Below are 21,670 nucleotides of genomic sequence, written 5' to 3' on the forward strand. Positions count from 1 at the left end.
CCGGTCTGGCACCACGTGCTGGGGCAGCTCGCTGTGCCCCATACCAGCCGGGACCCCAAGCACATCCCAGTAACAGTAGCTAACACTGCTCACTCCCTCTCGGCGCACTCATACCGTCGGATGCGGCTTCCCAACTCACCATGGCAGCCGCCGTCGCTGCTGCCTGGGCAGCTGCAGCCTGGTTAACCTGGTACTGGGCAGCCTTGATCTTGGCTTGCAGATGTGCTGGAGGGTGGAAGTATTTGCACTTTTCCCGTGAGCATCTCCCTTTGATGTAATCCATGCAGACCGTAACGGTGTTATCGTTGGTGTCGATCATGGCGCTGTCGGCGGGGTGAGCGAACCGGCAGTCGTTCTCGCCCCGGTTGCAGTTCCCGCGCTGGTACTCCCGACACACCTGCAACACCGGGAGGAGAGCTCAGCCCGGCGGCCATCCCACCCTGCCAGCACAGCACCGAGCGCCAACAGGAGCACTTGTGGTGCCAGGGAACACCGGGAGCGGCGGTGCCAAGAGCCACACACACAGCAGGCCTTACTTTGGCCCCACTGAGCCCCAGTCAGGGCAGCGCCCAGCAGCGCGGCTCTCTGCCGCCACCCGGCCATCCACAAGTCAGCAGGGCCGTGCTGGGCAGGTCCCTGTGCTGTGCTGAGCGTGCACAGCACTGGTGGCTTCCCATGGCTGTCATCAGAGAGCAACCTGGAGCGGCACCTGCACATGGGGCTCAGGCCATGGAGCAGCAGAGCAGCCACCAGCCTGGCACAGCCACGCCATGAGCAGAGCAGCAGAACCGTGCCGGGGGACCAGTGAGGCTGCAGAGTGCAGCCATGTCACTGCCACCACCACATGGTACCAGCTGGCACCACCACTGGCTGCATCCCGGTGCCAACAGTGGTGGCCCCACCTCAAACACCTTGGAAACATTCTCCTTAAGAAAATGGCATGGGTTCTAAGGCCAGCTCTTCAGAAACCACAGACAAAAACACATCTGTCATTTTAAGTTTCCAAAGTTGTAGGAAACAGAAAGAAACAAAAGCAAGCAAGTTCCTAAAAAATAAAACTGCTTTAGTAGGTGGGATTTCCTTTTAAAAGTGGGTGCCACGAGCCTGGATCAGCAGCACTTCCTCGAGACCCTTGGCTCCGATCCACACAACAAACCAGACTCAGCTGATTACTGCCTCTCCATCCCTGCCAGCATGCTGGCTGCTTTCTAGCCGCTGTGCTGCTTCAGGCCCAGCTGCCCATCATCCACAGCTCGGGAACAACACCCCAAGGACAGGCATCCTGCCACGCACAGACCTGCTTGCAGGGAGCACCCTTTCTCCACAGTCATCCCTATTTATAGTCTTTTTTCCATATGGTGACAAAGGCTGTGGATGTATGCTTGGCAGTAAACACACTGACCCATGAAAGCCAGCCAGGGCACCTCCCTTCCTCTTCCATCCCCACCGCCCGGCTGCTTGCAGCTCGATGCTCGCAGGCTGTTGTTGTAGCACACATGGAACAGGCTGGGCACATTCCTCAGCTAGCAAACAACCACTTGCTTGCTGGATGACTTTTGGGATGATTAGTTCCTAACCAGGCCCTAGTTCCCTTCTGGGCTGTAAATCAGTGTCTGTTACCCAAACACAGGCCTCCTAAGTAGACAGGAGTGGATAATTTCGTTTGATTATTTGCTAGAAGTCTAGAAAAGCCTTTTGCTCTGAAGATAAAAGATGCAACAAACAAGAGCTGGCTGCCTCTGCTCATCTTCTGCGCTGGTAATGCACAGAACCAAGGTCTCAGAACAACTCTGCATGTAAGCAGGAACTGCTCAACAAATAACCCAAGGATGACACACAAAATACACAGAAAAAGAGAGAAAAAGAAAACACACATAGAGGTAAGGAAACTTAACCCAGTTAAAAGCCAAAGGAAAATGACCAGAAGCCTGGAATAGCTGGGCAAAGGCCTTGGCATACACAGTGCCAGCTTTCACAGAGCTGTCACATGGTGGCCAACAGGGCAACAGGGCTCACAGCGCTGCTTGCCCATCTTTGAGTACAACTCACAGCACCAGACACAAGCCATGAAGCCACTGTGCCTTCTAACCAGGATGACCTGCATTGGCTTTGGAGCCACTACGATGCTAGCCAAGTGGTTCCAATTCTTGTTTACTTACAAGCAAACAATGAAAATGGTGTTACTTCTTGCCATAGGCACACAGTAATATACCACTCATTTGCTGGAGCACAGAGAAGCATGGAAGCACGAGATGTGGTCTAGCCTTTCAATCTGGAGAGTGTTTATCTGTTTGTTTATTAGTAGCTCCGTAATTAGCATCATCATTTTCCACTTGGTAAGCTAAGAAGCACAAACAGAACCTAAGACGCTGGCAGGGAGCCGCAGGACTCCAGCTGCCAGCCAAGGGAACCGCATCTCACTTGGACGGCGCGGCGCGAGCCCACCCCCAGCAGCCTGTGCTTTCACCTCCTTCCCTGCACCGAACTTATCACAAGGGCTGCACTGTCATCCAGCACGCTGTGTGTATCTGCAAGTCTCTGAGAACTTATAAGCTGCTTTTATCCAGAAAAAAGTGGCATCTGTGAAGCATGCAGGAAACATGTGGCTGCTCTGATTTTCAAATACTTTGAATATAAAAAGATAGCACTCAAAGGGAGCAAACAGGGCGGTGAGTGGCTTCTTCCTCCTCCACCTCCCCTCCTTTGAGGGCTCTCTTCTTGCTTACCAGAAGAGCCAACTTCTGTTCAGGATCTCCATGGCTGGGCAGGAACATGAGGGGAGCTGAAGGAAATTCTGAACCCAGGAAATTTCCACCCTGAGCCCAATGCCTTCAGTGAGTGGCTGCTGACCACCTGCACATCTGCTCACCATCAGCATGGGCAGTGCACCCCAAAAGCTTTGGAAGGAGCCGTGCTGCAGGAGCAGGCACCAGCCCAGCCCCACCAGCACCCACAGCTGCCCAGGACGACACTGAGCCCTGCTGCCTTCCTGAGCCCTGGGCACGCGTGCAAAGATCTCTCCGCTGTGGGACAGTGTGATTCAGTAGCCTGGAACACGTGTGCCAGCTGAATTAACAACCGAGTACATCAGTCTTGAAAATAAGTATTTAAAATTCTAACCAGAACAAATCATATTCCAAGATTAGATGCTAACATCACATGGTTATTTTTTCATGGGACAGCTCATTCCGAGAGAGAGCCAACCATATAAAGCTCTGCAGTCAGGAAGAACAAACGGCAGCTCGGTGGCAGTGCAGGGAGCAGAAGCCACGCGCTGCTTGCGGTGTGCCAGCTGCTGGGAGGTAAAATCTTCCCAATCTGCTCTGCATTCTTCTAATCAATAAAATACATAACAATGACTTACTGTTCATAAAAAATATGCGTTGATTCATCATTTGTACACTAAATCTTGACAGCTCAGATTAAACAGCCACTACACTGGACAGCAATGCCACATTCCCTACATATTAAACTACTGAAACTGCATTTGCCAAGGGGAAAAAAGGAGGAGGAGCAGCCCCTGCCCACAGCAGGCACTGCACGTGTGTGGGAGAGGCGTGGAGCTGCAGAACGGCTGCACTGAGGCAGGCTTCTTGTCACAGCAGAACACACAGCTTGAGGAGAGCAGGAGGCTCAGGGAGCTGCAGGGTGAAGGCAGGGCCGTGGGAAGGCCTGCTAGGGAGGCATGGGCTGAGGGGAGAGGAGGTGGGATAGCTTCTCCTTCAAGGACAAAGGCATCACTGAGATGCACAGCCAGCTGAGGTACATGCAATCACACCAGAGAAGCTGCCAGATGCTGGCAGGCTGGGATGTCAGGAAATGAGAGGGAACTTGTTTGATTTCAGGTATTTTTGCAGACCTTTTTCTAACTGTGAGAGTAACACTCTCACAGCTCCCTGACGCATGGAAAAGTGTGGCCCAGCAGCTCAGAACCTCTGACAGAATAGGCTGCCAGCAGAGGGCTGGGCCTACAGGCAGTGGCTCACCTGCTGCAGCCCCTTCCCCTGCACCCTTGGCTGCAGGTAGGGTGCTTGGAAATACCCATCTCCAAGTTTTATTTCTGAGCCCAATGTGGTTTATTTAGGAGTTTATCTGACAGCATTTTATTTTAATCCCTTTCCGTTAAATCTCTTCTGTGAAATAAAGAGCAGGCGGAGGAGAAATCTCTTACAGTGGAGGACGTGCCTGCCCGGGAAAGCTGCCCCTCCTGCAACCTGAATGTGCTCCATGGAGCTCCTTCCTTTGATACACCAACTCCATGGGGAAGCGCTGTGACCCTGCAGGAGGGCACCTGTGTGGATGTGGCCTGGGAACAGCAGTGCCGGGCAGCTTGCTGCCTTCTGTGCCTCGCACCACACGCTCACAGCATGCTGCTTCTGAGGTGACACCACTGAGGAGAAGGCACTCATGGCTCCCATCAGCAGACGCATGCCCCATCACCGCAGACGCCTAGGCAGGTAGAAAGGCACTACCATTACGGCTGGCTGCACTCTAAAACAGATCCCTGCCACTGCTCCCACCACACGCAGGGATGACCTCTACAACATCAGCTCACCCTGTGCCCCCAGACACCTGTGGTGCAAGGAGCCGTTGGGTACCCCGGGAGCTGCTGGGTGCTGCTTCACATCTGTGCTGGCACCAAGGGCACCACACACAGCATCACACAGCATCACATTGCCTGTTGGGACGTCACCCACCTGCACCACCCAGTACAACGACTGCATGGCACAGCGCTGCCTCCGAACACGACGCCAATATGGTACCGAGGACACGGCCAAGACTTTCAGATCAGAGAGATTCAGGGCAAGGGGGAGCGAGAGCCAGCGAGGACCAGCGCTTGCCAGGGCCACAGCAAAGGAGCACACAGAGGCGCCGGGCAATGCCAGCAGCACGTGCCCAGAGCAAGAACACGGCAGAGCTGGAAGCGGCTCCCAGCCGGCAGCTGCAGCAGGCCCTGCGCCCGTGCCCATTAGCAGCTGCTGCGCACACATTAATGCGGCCTCAGGACACTCTCAGTGCTCCGCTTCCCTCTGGGCTGCAGGGCCAGGAGCAGAGCCACAAGCACGGCATGGGGCTGCGCGCTCTCCCTGCCCTCAGCCAAGGCAGGACACCATCAGCTGAAGTGACGCTTGCGGTTTGCTTTTGCCAGAGAACTACATTCTCCCTGGCACACGCAGCGGCTGGCACTGCGGGAGCAGCTACCATTGGGCTCCTACCTCCAGCCTGTCCGTCCTCATCAGCTTCTGCGCAGCAGCAGCGGCGGCAGCAGGCACCGGGACACCAGGGTTGCCCGCCACCAGCATGGGCGCGGTGGGCAGGATCTCCGCCGGCACCAGCCCTGGGGACACAGGCCCCAGGTAGGGGTTGAAGGCAGCCGAGGCATTGGTGGCTAGGCTGGGCGCGACGGAGAACATGGGCTGCAAGCAGAACAGAGACACACGCGTAAGTACGGGCACCTGCCGCGCTGCCACCCGGCGCTCGTGGGCACGGGACTGGTCTGCGGGTCTTGGAGGAACGCAGCCAAAGCACGTGCAGGTGTCTGGTGCTGGTGAGAAAGGACCGGCACGAGGGCTGCGGCACGCGGCAGCAAGCTGCAGGATCAAGCGCTGCAGCGCGGATCGGGACTTGCTGCCCCACCGAGGGCAGGGCACGGTGCTGGCACGGCCCCTCGGCTCTGCCCAGCTCTTTGTCTCCAGATCCAAATAAAGCAGTTGCTCAAGGCGTTTCCATTTTTCTTCCACATAAATTTTTAGAAGGAAAAACAACGGAGTTAATGCAACTTTCTTCTCTTTTTCCTATCTATGTAGGCCAGCCAGCACAGAGCACCACATGGTTTTGAGTTCCTGAGGAAATGACCCAATTGTTTGCAAGCAAGGAGCAAGTCTGTCTGAAACACTGCACAAAAATATATGCAAAGGTTACTGGAGAAAGAAAGCCTGATATTTGCATAAACCAGAGGGCTCTCTTCGATGTATTTGCTTTTTCATCCACCTGAACAAGGAAGAAATATGTAAATTTCACAAGAAACAAAATAATATTAAATTTGCTATTAATTAACCATACTTTTCATTACTGTGCTATCGTCTACGCAATAATGAACCTATTAGTAGGATGATAGAGAAGAATCTTTTAAGCAATGGCTTTCACCATCTGCTGTACGTTGACTTTCAGCTTCTTCATAGCCCCCTTCATAGTAAGACTGCATTGGCACCAGTGTGGCATCACTGTACTCCAGTTAGGAAAGAAAAACAAAACTGTGGCATACTGTGCAGTTGAAAACATACGGGGAGGCAGCTCTGGAGTTAACGCCCGCGCAGCAGCACAGTGTGGCCTCACTGGTGCTCACACGGCAGCACGGCCTCAGCTCGCTCCCTCACTTCGGTGTGCAGTTGTATTGAAGGATGCTCAACAGAGCACGGAGAACGCCCTGTCTTCCCACACTGTGGTAACTGCAACCAAAGGCAATTCACTGTGAAGATCCCTCCACAGCGCTTTCTGATCTTCCCAGCTACATACACTTTTTCTTGAAATAGGTGAGGCATAAAGTTCTATGGGAGAAGTTGTATTAAATAAACCAAACAGGCCACAGAGTGCAAGAGGGCCATTCTCTGCATCTGTCCCCCTGCTGCCAGCCCCATGGCTGCAGGCTGAGCTCCATGCGTGACTCACACTCTGAGCTCTGCCCCGCAGCATGCAGCCAAACCAAAGCCCACACAGAGCACCCGGAGGGCTCCCCTAAATGGGTGGAATACAGCCAGCAGGAATCTTCCCCACAATTTCTCAAAGCATATGAAATTGCAAAGGAAATAGCTGTCTACTAAAATCACACACACATCGCTCACATTCCTAAAATTAAGAAATGTATTATAAAAAAGAGAATTAAATTAACAAGTGAAACAGTGTAGTCTCAAGCAAGGAGGAATTGAGTAGCACAAAGACATGCAGCCCAGCACTGGATTTCCCCATTGGTTCCTGACATCTATGGGCTCCTACAGGCTCCCACCCCCCAGCACTCACTGCCCTGGCCCCAGGCACATACCACAGGCTGCAGCGGAGCTCCGGGCATCATGGCATTGGCAAGCTGCATCTGCTGGGCCAGCATGGCCATGTTCTTCTGCTGGATCAGGTTATTGCGGCCATTGATCTCCAGCTGCGTTTTTAAGTGCGGCGGCGGATGAAGGTACTTGCAGTTCTCCCTCGAACATCGCCCCTGAGGAAGAGAAGGAGCACAGGAGACTTAGGCAGGCAGAGGCACATCTCCTGGGGAGCCCCCATCAGCCCAACCCAGCCAACCATGCAGCCCCAGCCCCTTCCAGGGCAGCCAGGTGTGGACAGAAGTGACCGCACAGCTCTGCGGTCTCACACTCGCCTCTCTAAACCACACATTTCTGCAGAGCAATGCTAATAAAATGCTGCTGCTGCTGGAAACCAGGCAAGCAGCAATGGTTGTAAAGTAAACCATGCACATTCCTTACAGGGATGCATTTTGCCCCATGACTGCAGCACATAGTGGGGCTGGAAAAGGCTCACCTGGTGCTGGCCCCACACTGAGCAGCTCTGAGCCACTGTACAGCACCAGGGTCACCGGGTGGCACTGAGGCCACTGCAGCCATCTCAGAGCAGGGACAGAGGGGTCACCTGCATGCACTGAGCAGATACATTTCATGCACTGCTTGCAGGGTGACAGAGCAGCTTCAGCTTTCACTGATGAGGAGATAATGAAGTAATTAAAAAAAAAAGTTAAAAGGGAGAAGAGAATTGAATCCTCTTCTGGAAAAACAGATCCTTCAAATTACAGTTCTTCTCCTTTACTCATTCCTCTTTGAAACAAATCCAAGCAGGAACAGTGACAAGGCAAAAGAGAGCCTTACGTTCAGTAAAAAAGACATTTTTATCAGGAAACAAATCAATTCAGTGCAGTTTGACCTTATCCTGCAATTCAGCTCAGAACACTGACTGCGCTCTCGTTGCAGCAGCTGCCAGCAGCCTGCACTGCTCTCTGCCCTGCAGCCCGGGCACCCAGCTCAGCGCTGCCTGCAGGCCCAGGCTCCTACAACACAATCTCATGGCTTGCCCGCTGGCTCTGCCCGAGTCCTGCGCAGAAGACGCAGCTGATGCACAGGGCGGCAGCCCTGATGCTGGCTCCCAGCAGTGAGGATGCACACTGTGTTTCTGGGAAGGCAGATTTGTGTCAGCACAGCACAGTGCCGAATGTCACACCTCCCCTTCCCACAGCGGGGCCTACATGGGTGCTTACTGACACTCAGCAGTCACTGTGGTGGTCTAATCAAACCACTCACCTCTGCAAATTCAAGCCACCCTGACACTGAGCGCAACAGCAGCAAATGAGGATGTGCACCGAGACACTGCAGGCTGCCCCTGGCCCAGCCCCCAGCTTCACCCCGGGAATGGACAGTGCTGCTCTGCCCCCTGTGCCCCACAGCCGCTCCACTGGGGTGCTGGTCCCACCTCCCAGGCACAGGATGAGCAGGAACAGCCCCGTTTTCCAGCTGTCCTGGCCAGGTCAGCTGCTGGATGCTCGTGGGCAGTGCTTCAGAAGCTGTCCCTGTGACCTCATGGTCCTCACTCAGGCACATAATGCACAACATTCTGAGAGTAAAAGGGGCATCTTTGTGTCTGGATAGAGAAGCAGATGCAAGGTGTAATGGATTTACAGTTATTTAGCACTGCAGACCCACACACTGCACCTGGCTGCCAGCTGCAGGCATGGAGCACAGCTCAGCACAGTGTGATAACAAGTCGCTCTCCCTCCTGCTTAGTTCCCCTATTTCAACTGCCACCAGCTGCAGGTCTGCTGGGTTCTGCTGAAGCTGCCCAAAGGCTGCACTGCAGCAGCATTAACGTTGAGTGTGATGTCCAGGGTCCCAACCTCCTGGTGCCACAGGACAGAACGCAGGCAGGTTGGCACACCCTGCACCCAACAGGGACCTTGCTTCGAGGAGCCTGGAAACAGTTCTGCGTTACCTAACTCCAAGTTAATGGAAAGAGCACCATAAGAGGGATGGCATAATGGATAGCATCATACACTTGTTAAACAGCCAGCAGATCTAAAAACTGCTCTCTGCCCTGGGAGGAGGGAGAGCAGCCCCTGCAGGCCATGAGCCTGCTGCTCTGTGTGGGGCTGCTGCCCTGCAGCCCCAGCAGGATGGCCTCCTGCCTCCCCTTGGGCCTGCACTGCTTTCTTTCTCCACTTTGAAGCAGGCTGCGTGCACTCCTAGGTCTGAAAAAGGAGATGCAACTGCTTGCACATGTTTTAGTGGAGCGCTGGTGCGGTGTGTGGCTGTGCTACCTGCGGGAGGCAGAGGGCAGGCAGAGCGGTCATTGGTGATCCCACCATGGGTAAACACGCTGGCACTCACCATTATGGACACTATATTTAAAACTGAATTGCTATTATACAAAAATAAAACCTTGCTTTTGTGATTTAGGAGCAGGCAGAGACAGTGCACAGCAGGACCCGGCGCACGGCTCTGCAGCACTTGTGCCGTGAGCAACACTGCAGGGCTGCAGCTGCAAAGCACTGTGCTTCCCTCTGCACAGGGGCATCCGAGAGCAGCCCCATATATCCACTGCTCAGCCAAATCATCCTTTGCAAATATACGAAGTATTTTCAGAGTGCTTCTTATTACACAAGCGACCAATGGCCCTCTTCAAGTGTTGCATCTCATCCCAGCACACTGCGCTGCACCCACCTGCTTTACCCACAGCCACCCGAGGGCAGTCCTTCAGGAAACACCATGCAGCTGCCCACATTCTCATTTCCCAGCACTGTAAAATGCTGAGGCCACTCCCTGCTGCAGTGCAGCTCTGCTGCAGGTCAGGTCATAGAATGGCCAGGGTTGAAAAGGACCTCAAAGATCATCTGGTTCCAAACCTCTCCTGTGGACAGGGTCACCAACCACTAGACTAGGCTGGCTGCCCTGATGATGTTCCTATGGATGCCCCTTCCCAGCCCTGGCAGCCCCAGCCCTCCTGCCCTCTGAGCAGCACCCAGCTTTGGTGCTCTTTGCAGTGGGGGAAAAACAGCTACTAAATGCAAAACCTTAGAGCACTCAAGGAGTGAAACACGTAATAGCATTTCTAACATGCAGAAATAATGCAGGAAACTGAGCAGAAGCCATTGAATTCTTAGCAATAAATCAGTACCTGGAGCTACCACGTTATGCCTCGCCATAACTGCTGAAATGCGCGCTTGTTTCTCAAGGCACAGAACTGCAGTGCACTTAGGACTAATTCAAAACCTGAAGATAGACCCACGGGCTGGCAGCACCCAGCGAGGTGCAACGTGCCATACAGCTGGGATGCAGAACGTGAGCACAGCTGCTTACAGCGCAGCCACCAAGATGCTGCAAAGCCCCAGCAGGGGCCATGTCACTGCCTGGGGTGTGGGGCAAAGCAGGGCACAGGAATGCAGAAGGGCTGAGGGCTGCTGGCTGTGGTGTGAGGCAGGGATAGCAGCAGTTCCTGCAGCACTCCAATACAAACAGGCAGGAGTGCAGCTGTGCTGACAAAGCCATGATCTGGACAGCAGGCACAGAGGAATGCTTTGCTTTATGGTCATCGCTCATCACCACAAGAACTGTGGAACTTAACTGGGGATGTGTTCTTTACTGTGTAATTTATTAACGTGCAGAATTCAGCAGGCAAAAATTAAAACAATTGCAATTAGTACTTTTTATAGTGCCATGGTGCAGTCAAAAGGAAAAAAAAAAAAAAAAGCACAGGCTCCTGCCCATGCTCAGCCAGGCCTGCATGCTGTAGATCACCAGGACTTGCAATTTTGTGAGAAACTGCTTTACATTCCATATCATTCCAGACCAGCTGGGCACTACTGTTATCTACCAGCTTTATGTCCCTTAACTTTTAGAAAAAGGTTCTCTGAAGGAAAGCCAAGCTGTAGTCCTGCCTACAGAGCACATCCTGCTGAGCACCCTGCAGCAGCCACAGCCCTGCAGCACCTGCTCCCCTTTCCAGCTCTGAGGCCAGCAGAACCAACACTGCCACTTACAGAACCAGGGATCAGTGTCTCATCAGCTAACTCAGGCCGACCTCCAGCAGCACGGAGTGCTCCAGACACCGCAGCACACAGCAATGCACCGCACCTGGCCCAGCACCAGGAGGAATGCCCCATGCTGTCACCAAGTCCAGGTGACACAGTGAGCCCAACGGGCAGAGCCAAGCAGGGCTGGCAGTCACGCACCATTGCCTCCAGTGCACCTTTATGGCTCCTGCTGCCATTTTTACACATGTGCTCACAGTGGCTCAGTCCTGAGTGTGGGTGCAGAGCAGTGTGGCTGCTCCCTTACACTGCATACAGCTGCCCCAAGGAGCGTCACCCTGATCACCTGTTACTCAGAGGCTGCTTCTGAACTGCACTGCTGCAGTAAGTGCTTACCTACCAAAATCAGCTTTAGTGCCATCTGAAGCTTGCTTGCAGCCCGCTGCTCCTGCCAGGTGCACCGAACACCCAGAGAACCACCACCCACCCCGGGCACTCATGGCAGAAGCAGTTCCACTGAGCAATGTGTGCTGCAGGAGCACCCACACAACAGCACCCTGGCGCTCCCTGCACCCCCGCAGCAGCCCCAGCAGTGCAAGGCATGCGGCCCACATGCAGCCTCAGAGCGGCTCAGGGCAGCAGCCCCCAGCTGCTCACATCCCACACAACCACGGGACACCACCCGGCCCACAGAGCATCCTGCTGCCGTACGGAGCAGTGCTGGAGGCTCTAGAGCTACGTGCTTCCCATGCTGTAATGGCATTTTGTGGAAGCTTCAGAAGTGGGGGGAAAGGAGGATCCGATTGCCCCAGTGATGATCTTCTGCACAGAAAACACTGCTACCACACTGCAGCACTCACCAGTGAAGGGACAGCAGCAGATGTTGGTAAAAGGGCAATGCCAGAAAACCAGTTCAGTATTTGACTGCATAGCCTGCGGGGCATGCATACACAGCAGGAAGGAAAGGCAAGTTTAAATAATAATAGATTGAGAGGGAAAGCAATCACAGCAAGCCAAAACAAAGACAAGATAGGTTAATCGTTTTTTATGGCATAGGCAAACAAAGGAAGAAAAGGACATAATGAGCAAATGGTTACACAGCAAGAAGTGAAAGGACTTGACCATAAACTTTATGATTTAAAAGCTACTGCAGTGAACATCTCTGTGTAGTTTGGATTTCGGTGGCAAGCAGAGAACCAGTAACCTTGGTATGTTTGATAATGCCAGGGAAAGGGGAGTCAGAAGCCTTTAAAAGAAGAAAGAGTTTAAGCAAATGAAGGGAGGTGGGGAATGAAGGCAGACATAGCAGGGCTGCTTGGACCAGCAGGGCAGTGCTACGGCACAGCACAGCTTCCCAAACACAGAAGCAGCCCTGGACAGCACTGGCTTTTCGCAGCACTCCGCAGAGACCCACAGGGGACTTGCAGCGCATGTGGATAGGCCCAGCAGCGAGCACTTGGTGCAGCCTGCTAACACTGAGCCCAGAGCAGGGAATGTGGGAGCCAGGAGCCCAAAAAAGCTTGGGAACCGCATGGGCAGGAAGGAGACAAACAGCAGAAAGCACTGCTCGGCAGCTGGAAGCTCTTAGAGCACGCTGGGGCTCCGACGGAGTAAGGATGCGAGGATGGAGCTGTCCCTGCTGCTCTGCTCGAGCTGCTGAATGGAGGTCACTGGGTACGAATCAGTGGCAAACACAGCCGGCAGGATTTATTTTTCTAAAGTCATACCATCCCGAGATGTGCCAGAACAGCGCTCTGCAGCCAGAGCTCCCTCTGACTGTTTACTTTGACACCGGCACTGGCAGGCAGAGCAGGGCCTTCCCGGGAAGCAGTGGTGCTGCACCAAGCCCAGAATGATGGGCAGGGGCTGGCTGAAGGCACAGGGCTGCTGGGGAATGCCAGCACATGCTTTTTCTGGCAATATTTTAAGCCATCAGCTGAGCCTGCACTGATATTACCTTGATAATGCCAGCAGGAAGGGGCAGATACAGGTGTCCTTCAATGCACTGAAGAGTTGAGCTCACTTTGGAGCCTGGAAGCTCCGTTAAGCTGTGCCCATAACCACTTCAGTACAGCCAAGCACTTACCCACGTGCACCTGTTCTGCAAAGTCCCTTTTCCCTTCCCCTACAGTGCTGTCACAAAGGAAGGCTCATGCGCTCGGTTCCACCCTGCACAGCCCTGCCCAACACCAGCTGGATTTCCAAGAACCACATGGGATGCTGCTGGGCTCACAGCACCACGCAGCCCCAGCAAATACACCTCCACTGCTCCAAAGTCAGAAACCAGATGTAATCCTTCGGTCCTGGATGTGATTTACTTGTTGCTTCCAGCAAACTCAGGTGTGAGCCCTGGCAACAGAGCTTCTGTATTCGGGAGAACTGAGGAACTCTGACTTGGGGTCAGCCTCGAAGGACAGAGGCCTGGCAGGCTGCTGCCAATCACAGGACGGCTCAGGCTGGAGGGGCCCTCAAAGATCCTCCCGTGCCGAGCCCTGCCATGGGCAGGCTGCCAACCACTCCATCAGCGCCCATGGCCCCATCCAACCCGGCCTGAACGCCTCCAGGGATGGGGCACCCACAGCTCTCCGGGCAGCTGTGCCAGCGCCTCGCCGCCCTCTGATAAAACATTTCTTCCCGACATCCAACCCAATTTCTCTCTTGTACTGTAAAGCCATTCCCCTCGTCCTGTCACACTGTGTAAAAAGCCGGTCCCCTCCCACCTGCCAGCTGCCTTAAAGAGCTGGAAGGCTGCGATGAGGTCTCCCTGCAGCCTTCTCTTCCCCACACTGAACAAACCCGGCTCCCTCAGCCTTTCTGATGGCTCATTTGCAGGCTCAGGACAAATGGCAGAGTTCCTTTCACATGAGGTATTCTGATTGTAGGCCTCCTTACGTTTTTTCCCACAAATTACTTCAGAAATTTCCTCCTTATTTTGGCCGTGCATAGCAGAGCTCCTCGCCATACACATCAGCAGCCCGCAGCCGAGCGGCAGTGCCGGTGCCGAGCAGCCTGCCGCCCCCCTTTGCCCCCTGTGCTGGAGCTGTCCTGCTGGCAGGCACACACAGGCTGAAGAGGAGACAAATCTGCCCGGCTATGGTCATTACGGCAAAGAGGAGCTGACTGAGGAATCTGAGCAGCGTTCACGCATTCAGACTTCTCTCCATGGTTCCTCTGTGAGCTGCATGCCCCGAGCCCGGCACGCTGCTGGGTGCTGCCTGTGCCTTACCCGCGCAGCACAGCATTGCACACACAGGCACTGAGGCCTGCTGCCATGCTCTTCAAGCAGGTGTCTGCATCTTTTTCCTGCCTTAACGAAAGACAAAATGATCCGCCATTCTCACATCTTTGGTGCAATCAACTTACTGCAATTTTCTTTTCTTTCTATGTGAATAAGTAGGGTCCGGACCCTGCACTCTTCTGCACTCTAACGCAATAGGCAAGGAGAAGTCAAAAATGTACTCTTGCTTTCTGAAGCAGTGCCAAAGGAGGGAGATGCTAACAACATCTGTGAGGTGGCAGCAATAGGGCGGTCACAGCGTCATCTGCGATAACAATATTGTTAGCCATTTTTAAGGCCGCTCTACAAAAAGTGAAACGTCATTATTAAAGAGTTCAGGAGTTTCTGAGACGTGAGCCGTTCCCCAACCAAACACTGACACCTGGCACAGCAGCAGCCAGACACAGGGCAAGGGAGCTGCCCGCTGCCACGACAGGACAGCCTGGAACTGTTCTGACAACTTGCAAATAACAGAGGAACGAGGATGTTTGAGACTTGTCCTCTGCTGCAGGAAGAGCACGGCCGAGCTCTCACACAGCACTGGGACATCCAACAAACACGAAGCAGCAGCCCTAGTGGCAAAGAACTTAGGAGAACTGAAAGCAGCCGTGCCCACAGTGTGCACCAGCTGTAAAGCAGCGAATGAATCACACCACATCCTTACACCAATGGGGCTCACATTAGCGAGAACCAAAGCGGTTTGGATGGAGGCAGCTCGTACTCCACAGAACGGCCATCAGGAGTGGAGAAGCATCTGCTGACAGCAGTGCCGAACGCAGCGGCCACAGCAAACACGCTCTGAATCCAGGTCACTCCTTTTCCCATTGCCTTCCTCTGTGCTTTTAAATTTCTGAACTGCACGGTAGGAAAGGCAGCAGAGCAGCACAGGAGGTGGCACACGGCTGCAGGCAGGTCCTGCGGCACGCAGCCGTCCCTCTGCACAGCATCCCCAGTGCGGCTCTCGGGAAGCGACCAGAACTTCAGCAGTGAATCCTACTTGGGCAGATTTTTCCAGGAAAATATAAAAAAAAAAAGCGTTGTAATATGATGCATAAAATCAGACTTCTGTTGCAAACCAGTTTCCTGACTTGGGACCTCAAGAGCATATTTTTGTTGTGGATAGTTCAACAGGCTTTGAGGCGTCCAAATTTAGGAAGAAAATCTGATGGAATTTGAACAATGCAGAGCCAGAGCTGGAGCTGAATCAGCCACTCCAGCACCCAACCAGAACGCTCAGCCTCAACCTTTCTGTCTTAAAGAGACCCCAAAGCCACCCAAGGGCTGGCCCCCACACACACCCGTTGCCCAGCCTGCCATCTTATGTGCAGGTTTTATATTTTTGTTGCCATCTTTTTTTACGTTTTATTAAAAAACTTAAGTAAATATAAGTTTTGTTACTCACATACATGATTTATATTATATACTTCATACATGGCCCGACACAATTCCCCTTCCCCTGATGTGGCCCAGAGCAAGCCCAAAGGTTGGACACCCATGATCCACATTGAATGAGTGAGGCAGTAACAGTTACAATGTCCCAAACGAAAAACCTCTTTTTTTGTAACCTACTCACTGAGCTTCCAGAGCCAGACCAACTTGGCAAAACACTTTTCTGAGTTGTTTTTGCATAACATCTTATGTTTGTGATACTGCAGCAAACATAACACAGTGACCAGAGCTTGTTTAGCTTAGCGTGTGCAGAAATCTGCAAAAATCTGAAACACAAACACAAGGAGTAACTGCTGGGACTGGACGGGGAATTCAGTGCTGAGATATATTCTGTTTTCTCTTTGATAAAGACACTCTCCCACATTAGACAAGCTACCTAACTAAATAAAAAGAATAAAACAATACAGAGCCATTACTGTGGCCCAGCCCCAAGCCAGCAGCACGCCTTTACCATGAGCACAAGTAAGCACTCCTGTGAAGCAGTGTATTTCTTACATATCTGGCTGGGAATCCTCCCTGGCTTACAACTCAATTAACCACACTGACTTGATGTGGGCAACAGAGCAGCCTTCCTCAACAGAACACCCTGAAGCAGCACAGCACCATAACATCACCTACAGCCATTATCCAGGGCTCGCAGCTCCTGACAGAGATGATAATTATCTCCTTCATTAAGGCACAGAGGAACTCTGCCGAGGGGCAGAGCAGCAGCAGTGCAGTGCCACTCAGAGCACCCAGCCGGGCGCATAGGCCGCACCAAGCGCAACAGCACCCAGCATGGGCTTCTGCCATCAGCGACAAAGTGAGGACACCATGTGCTATAATTATTGCTGTTTTACCACTGAAGAAGCAACACAAACACCTTTCAGTTCCCATACACAGAGCAGGCTGGCGCGGTGAGGCTGCGCATTTTGGACCTGGGGACATCCTGAAGGCTCACCACATTTTCCCACCTGAGCCAGGTTTGAAGTTCAGATCTGTCACTTTGTACAAGCCCACCACAGGCCCTGCTGCTGCAGCTGCCCACTGCTCCTGGGGCTGGGGCTGACTGGGAGAAAATTACACAGAAGGAAGAGACCAATATTTCTGCTTCCCAACTTTTGATTTTTATGTTTACGTTGAACTAAAATGCCCATCCTGCAAACGGCACTTTATGTGCTAAGATAATTGAAGTTACCAAAAAACAAGAGAAGGAGCTGCAAATACACGTTCTCAGCACTGACTGCTACAGCCAAGATACACAGAGCCCAGCTCAGGCCCAGCCCCAGCACCAGCACCGCACTGTCACCTCCCTGCACCCAGGGGCACCACGCACTGCTGGGAATCAGCCCTCCCCACACCTGGGCCTCAGTGGGAAACAGAAACTAACTGTGTGTCCTGAGCACCAGCGTAAGCACAGCATTCAGGGCACCCAAGGAACACGGAGGGAAAGCACTGCTCCAAGATGTGCATGCCGCTGCTGGGGACAGCACAAGCCTGCCTGCAGCCATGGTGGGAACCAATCACCATATTGCTTACGCATCTGTGCTATTAAGAACAGCGAGTCCCCACAGTGACTTAGCTGTTTCTGAACGAAATGCCCTCTACTCCATCTACACACAGAGCAATCTGGGGCCAGAGGACTCCCGGCTGCAGCCACACCAGCTGACCCCAGCCCCGCGGAGCTCATTCTGTGCCAGTCCATCGTTCCCTGGGCCCGGAGAACGACAGCAGCCCTCAATGCCAGCAGCAGCAGCACATCCCGAGCCAGCAGGCAGCCGCACTCCCTGGGGCTCCGGGGTCTCCACCACCGTGCCTGCTTCTCCTTACCGCACACCCTTGGAAACAACATAAGGCTTACTCACTTTCAATGAATCGAAGCAGGCGATGACACGTCCGTTTTCCACCTGGCAGCTTTTCGACGGGTGTGCAAATTTACATTCTGTGTCCGGCCGCGAGCACGTCCCTCTCTGGAACTCCCGGCACACCTCCAGCGTGAGCCACTTGGTGTCGCGGATGGGCGTGACGCTGACGGCCATCGTTAGGTCCTACGGGGTCAACGTCCAACACAGCAGCGGGGCCGAGCAGAGCGGCTCCAGGCGGTTCCCGCTCCGCTAGGGGCACATGGGGCCGGGGGCGCCGAGCGGTCACCGCGCGGGGGAAGGAGGGGAGGCGGCCGGGCTCAGCACCCCATGGCGGGGCCGGGGCCGTTCGGGGCGGCCGCTGGGGGGCACGGGCAGCTCGGAGCGGGCGGGGGCGGCCGGCTGCGCTCCGCCGGAAGGCTCCGGCTTTCCCGGCAAACTTTTACTGGGACGCAGAGGCGGCCCGGCAGCGTCTCTCGGTTACGGGTGGCGGCGGCTCCGGGTGCCGCTGCGGGCGGCAAGAGCGGGGCGAAGCGGCGCGGCGTCGGGCGGGCCCTCAGGGCCGACCTGCGGAGAGAGAGGACAGCGGTGAGTGCGCCCGCCGCGCCACGTGACCCGCCGCGCGACGGAGAGGCGGCCAATGGCGCGCGGCGTTGCAGCGGCGCTCCGGGCGGCGAGCCAATGGCGTGGGCCGTCTTATGAAAGGTCGCGCCTGTCAGACGCTCGCCGCCGCCGCCGCGCCGGGCACAGCAGCGCGGGACGCGCTGAGCGCCGCCGCCTTCGCCCCCTCCTGCCGGAGCTCCGGGCCGGGTTCCCCCGTCCGTACCACTGGGCCCGCACCCGGCGCTTAAGCGGCCTTCAAGCGCCGCCGTGCAGCGCCTTCCGCACGGTGCGCTCTGACGGGAGAGCGAATCCACGAGGAGCCCCGAGCCGGGGCGCGACGCAGCACGGCGGACCCGCACGGCGCCGCGGCAACGGCGGGGAGCGACGTGGGACGTCCTGCCCCCGATCCGCGCCAAACGCTCATGTGCACGGGGAGAAGCGCCGCGCGTCCTCTATGCGCCAAAGCCGAAGCCAGGTCAAAGCCACGCCGTGCCGAGCTCGCCCCGGCCAGGAAAGAAAGCTACGCACGAAGGCAAGGCGGCGGATTACAGAGCGAAAGCAGATGAGAGCCGAGCTCTGCGGCGGCAGCAAATCCGGTGACGCTCAGGAAGCGGCGCGATTCGCCCCCAGAGCCGCGGCACGCGCTCTCTTAGCGGCCGGAGCGGCCGCCGCCCGCAGGGAAACGCTGCAGGCCGGGCCGGGACCAAGTGGGGCTGCACGCACGGCGCTGAGCTTCGCCCTGCGCTCTGCCGGCCCCGAGCAGGACGGTTCCGAGGAGCTGTGCCGCCCCACAGGGAAATCGTCTGAATGAGAAGAAATCCTGTCTGCGCAGTTTCTTGAAGAAAAGACGCTTTGTTGGACTTTGTTATCTACCCAAAAGCAGCCAGAAACGACAGCCTTTAAAGCAATCCTCTAGCAGGAACAAAAACCGCTCCGGGCCGGCGGCGCGTGCTCAGTTCTCCACTAAGCAAACTGGAGGAAACCCTCGGCACACAATTACAGCTTTTGATTTGCATAAACTGTGCTCCTATCACTTTGAAATTCTCCTGTGATTCCAAGCCAACAAAGCAGTCACCTGGCGAGCCTCAAATCCTAAAGGATACCATCGTCTCTAAGAAGCCAGCAGGCCCATAAGATGTCGCTTTGGAGGTGTCTGCACTCAGCTGGGAAACGCTGCAACAAGTCCAGAGGGCAGAAGTGGCTGTGAGGGAGCACGGGGCAGAATGGATGCACATCTTTGTGATTTACCTACGGGCTGTCCCTACTGCAGGAGAACTTCACACACACACAGGCCATGTGGAACTGCCTTTTTCTTTTTTTTTTTTCCCCCAGATGTTTTGCCACTTGTCCTGGGACTGCCAAGGTATAACTTTGTATTCACTGAGAAAAATAAATACAAGTGGTGAAAACAAAGTTTGAAACATCAAAAGCAAATAAAGAGGCTATTCTCAGAAAGGGCAGAAGCAGAAGTAGGCTAAGTAACACTGAGCAGTCATTCCTTAAGGGGGTAATGGAGATGATTCAGTTGTCTGCTGAGCTGGGTCGATGAAAATTATTAAGAAACAGCTTCAAAAAATCAATGAAATTGCAATCTGAAAATGCCCAACAGAAAAAGGAGCACATGGTTACAGTGTTCTGCTTAAATGGGTCCGATTTTTATTACTTCCCGTTGTTTCCATAAGGACATGTTGTGCAGTGGGGTTAACGATGCTCTCTTCCTCCTCGTTACAGTCCTTGACACAGCAGCAAGGCGCTGGAAGTGGCTCTGCAGGAGCCATTGTTTTCACTCTTCCTGTAAGGGGATGGCTGGACATTCCTGTCTTCTCTATCTCAACTCACACACGTCTCTTAAAGAAAGAGGTGCAAGGCTGCATGATCAGAACGAGCAACGATAACAGCACGGCAGCGACGGGCGCTATTTTTGTGCTCATAGAAAGTGGAAGCTGCAAAAGGAGTCTCAGTGACACGGGAACTGTCAGTGAGAGCAGATAATTACACAACATGGATCCATCCTCATGACAATGACTCTAATGAGATAGGAAATGGGATAAAATCAATATCCTATTTACACTGTCGGTACAGTTCAAAGCCTGAAACTGCCAAATAGCTGTCTTTTAAATAAAGAAATACAAAAATTACCGACTGCCTTAGAGTATTTTCAAAACTCCTCGGCCAAATGCAAAGTTTACCAATAACATATCTCAGCATAAAATTTGGAAAAGATGCGGCAGTTATTCATGGCACAACTGAGGGCTGCAATTATAGCACCATCATAAAATTAAGCCGAAACAATGAGCTAATTAACATCTTGGCCACCTAACAGCGAAGGATCGGTTAAAGAGAAACATCCTCTAGTCAACCCCGCTGCTGAACAAGCACCCTGTATTGCACCCACAAAACCACTCTCCGTGCCGTCAGGGCAGCAGGCACAGCCAAAGGGACGCTGCTCCCCAGTGCTTCTGTGTTCACCCATTACAGCTACAGCGAGGGAACCGCCAGCCACACGCCGCTCCTCGAGATGCATCTCGGAGCCCCTCACCCGGCAGCGACTTACAGCCCTGTCAACTGCAGACACATCAGCACTAAACTGCACAGCAAGTCCCACACCGAGATTGTGAGATACCAGCCAACATTCAGAGGGATTTAGACAGGCTGAACCGCTGGGCTGAGGTGAATGGGATGAGGTTCAACAAGGCCAAGTGTCGGGTCCTCCATTTTGGCCATAACAACCCCATGCAGCGTTACAGGCTTGGGGATGAGTGGCTGGATGAGTGTGAAGAAGAGAAGGACCTGGGGGTATTGGTTGATGCTCGGCTGAACATGAGCCGACAGTGTGCCCAGGTGGCCAAGAGGGCCAACGGCATCCTGGCCTGCATCAGAAATAGTGTGGCCAGCAGGGCAGGGAGGTGATCATCCCCCTGTACTCAGCACTGGTGAGGCCGCACCTCGAGTACTGTGTTCAGTTTTGGGCCCCTCACTACAGGAAAGATGTTGAGATCCTGGAGCGTGTGCAGAGAAGGGCAACAAAACTGGTGAGGGGTCTGGAGCACAAACCTTATGAGGAGCGGCTGAGGGAGCTGGGATTGTTCAGCGTGGAGAAGAGGAGGCTCAGGGGAGACCTCATTGCACTGTACAACCTCCTGAAGGGAGGCTGTGGTAAAGAGGGATTTGGCCTCTTCTCCCAGGCAACGAGCAGAACACGGGGCAATGGCCGCAAGTTATATCAGAGGAGGTTCAGGTTGGACATAAGGAAGAACTTCTTCTCTCAGAGAGTAGTCAGGCACTGGAATGGCTGCCCAGGGAGGTGGTGGAGTCACTGTCCCTGGCAGTGCTCAAGACGCATCTGGATGACGTGCTGTGTGATGTGGTTTAGTACTAGTGGTGGCAATGGTGATGAGGAGATGGTTGGACTGGATGATCTTATAGGTCGTTTCCAACCGTGTGATTCTTGTGAACATTACTGTAAGGTCACTGACAACC

General features: G+C 54.1%; 1 protein-coding gene across 11 annotated transcripts in view; it reads right to left on the reverse strand.

The window, feature by feature from the left end:
* The window catches only part of MBNL1 (muscleblind like splicing regulator 1), a 31,523-nt gene extending 13,638 nt beyond the window's left edge, over positions 1–17,885 (reverse strand). For 3 of the 11 annotated variants that reach the window (XM_042838536.1, XM_042838532.1, XM_042838531.1), the window contains exons 1-4: positions 17,591–17,884; positions 7,040–7,210; positions 5,217–5,417; positions 140–397 (exon numbers count right to left, since the gene is read on the reverse strand). In XM_042838536.1, the coding sequence (XP_042694470.1) occupies positions 140–397; positions 5,217–5,417; positions 7,040–7,210; positions 17,591–17,764 (804 nt within the window). In that variant the 5' untranslated portion in view covers positions 17,765–17,884. Of the gene's footprint in view, positions 1–139; positions 398–5,216; positions 5,418–7,039; positions 7,211–17,590 lie in introns of all 11 variants that reach the window. The other 8 variants (XM_042838534.1, XM_042838530.1, XM_042838538.1 and 5 more) reach the window with 6 other exon arrangements.
* Between the last annotated feature and the right edge of the window lie 3,785 nt (positions 17,886–21,670).

Source organism: Centrocercus urophasianus, unplaced genomic scaffold (assembly GCF_019232065.1).
Source record: "Centrocercus urophasianus isolate 14NV4802_14NV808 unplaced genomic scaffold, USGS_Curo_1.0 seq_831, whole genome shotgun sequence".
Taxonomy (NCBI): Eukaryota; Metazoa; Chordata; class Aves; order Galliformes; family Phasianidae; genus Centrocercus; species Centrocercus urophasianus.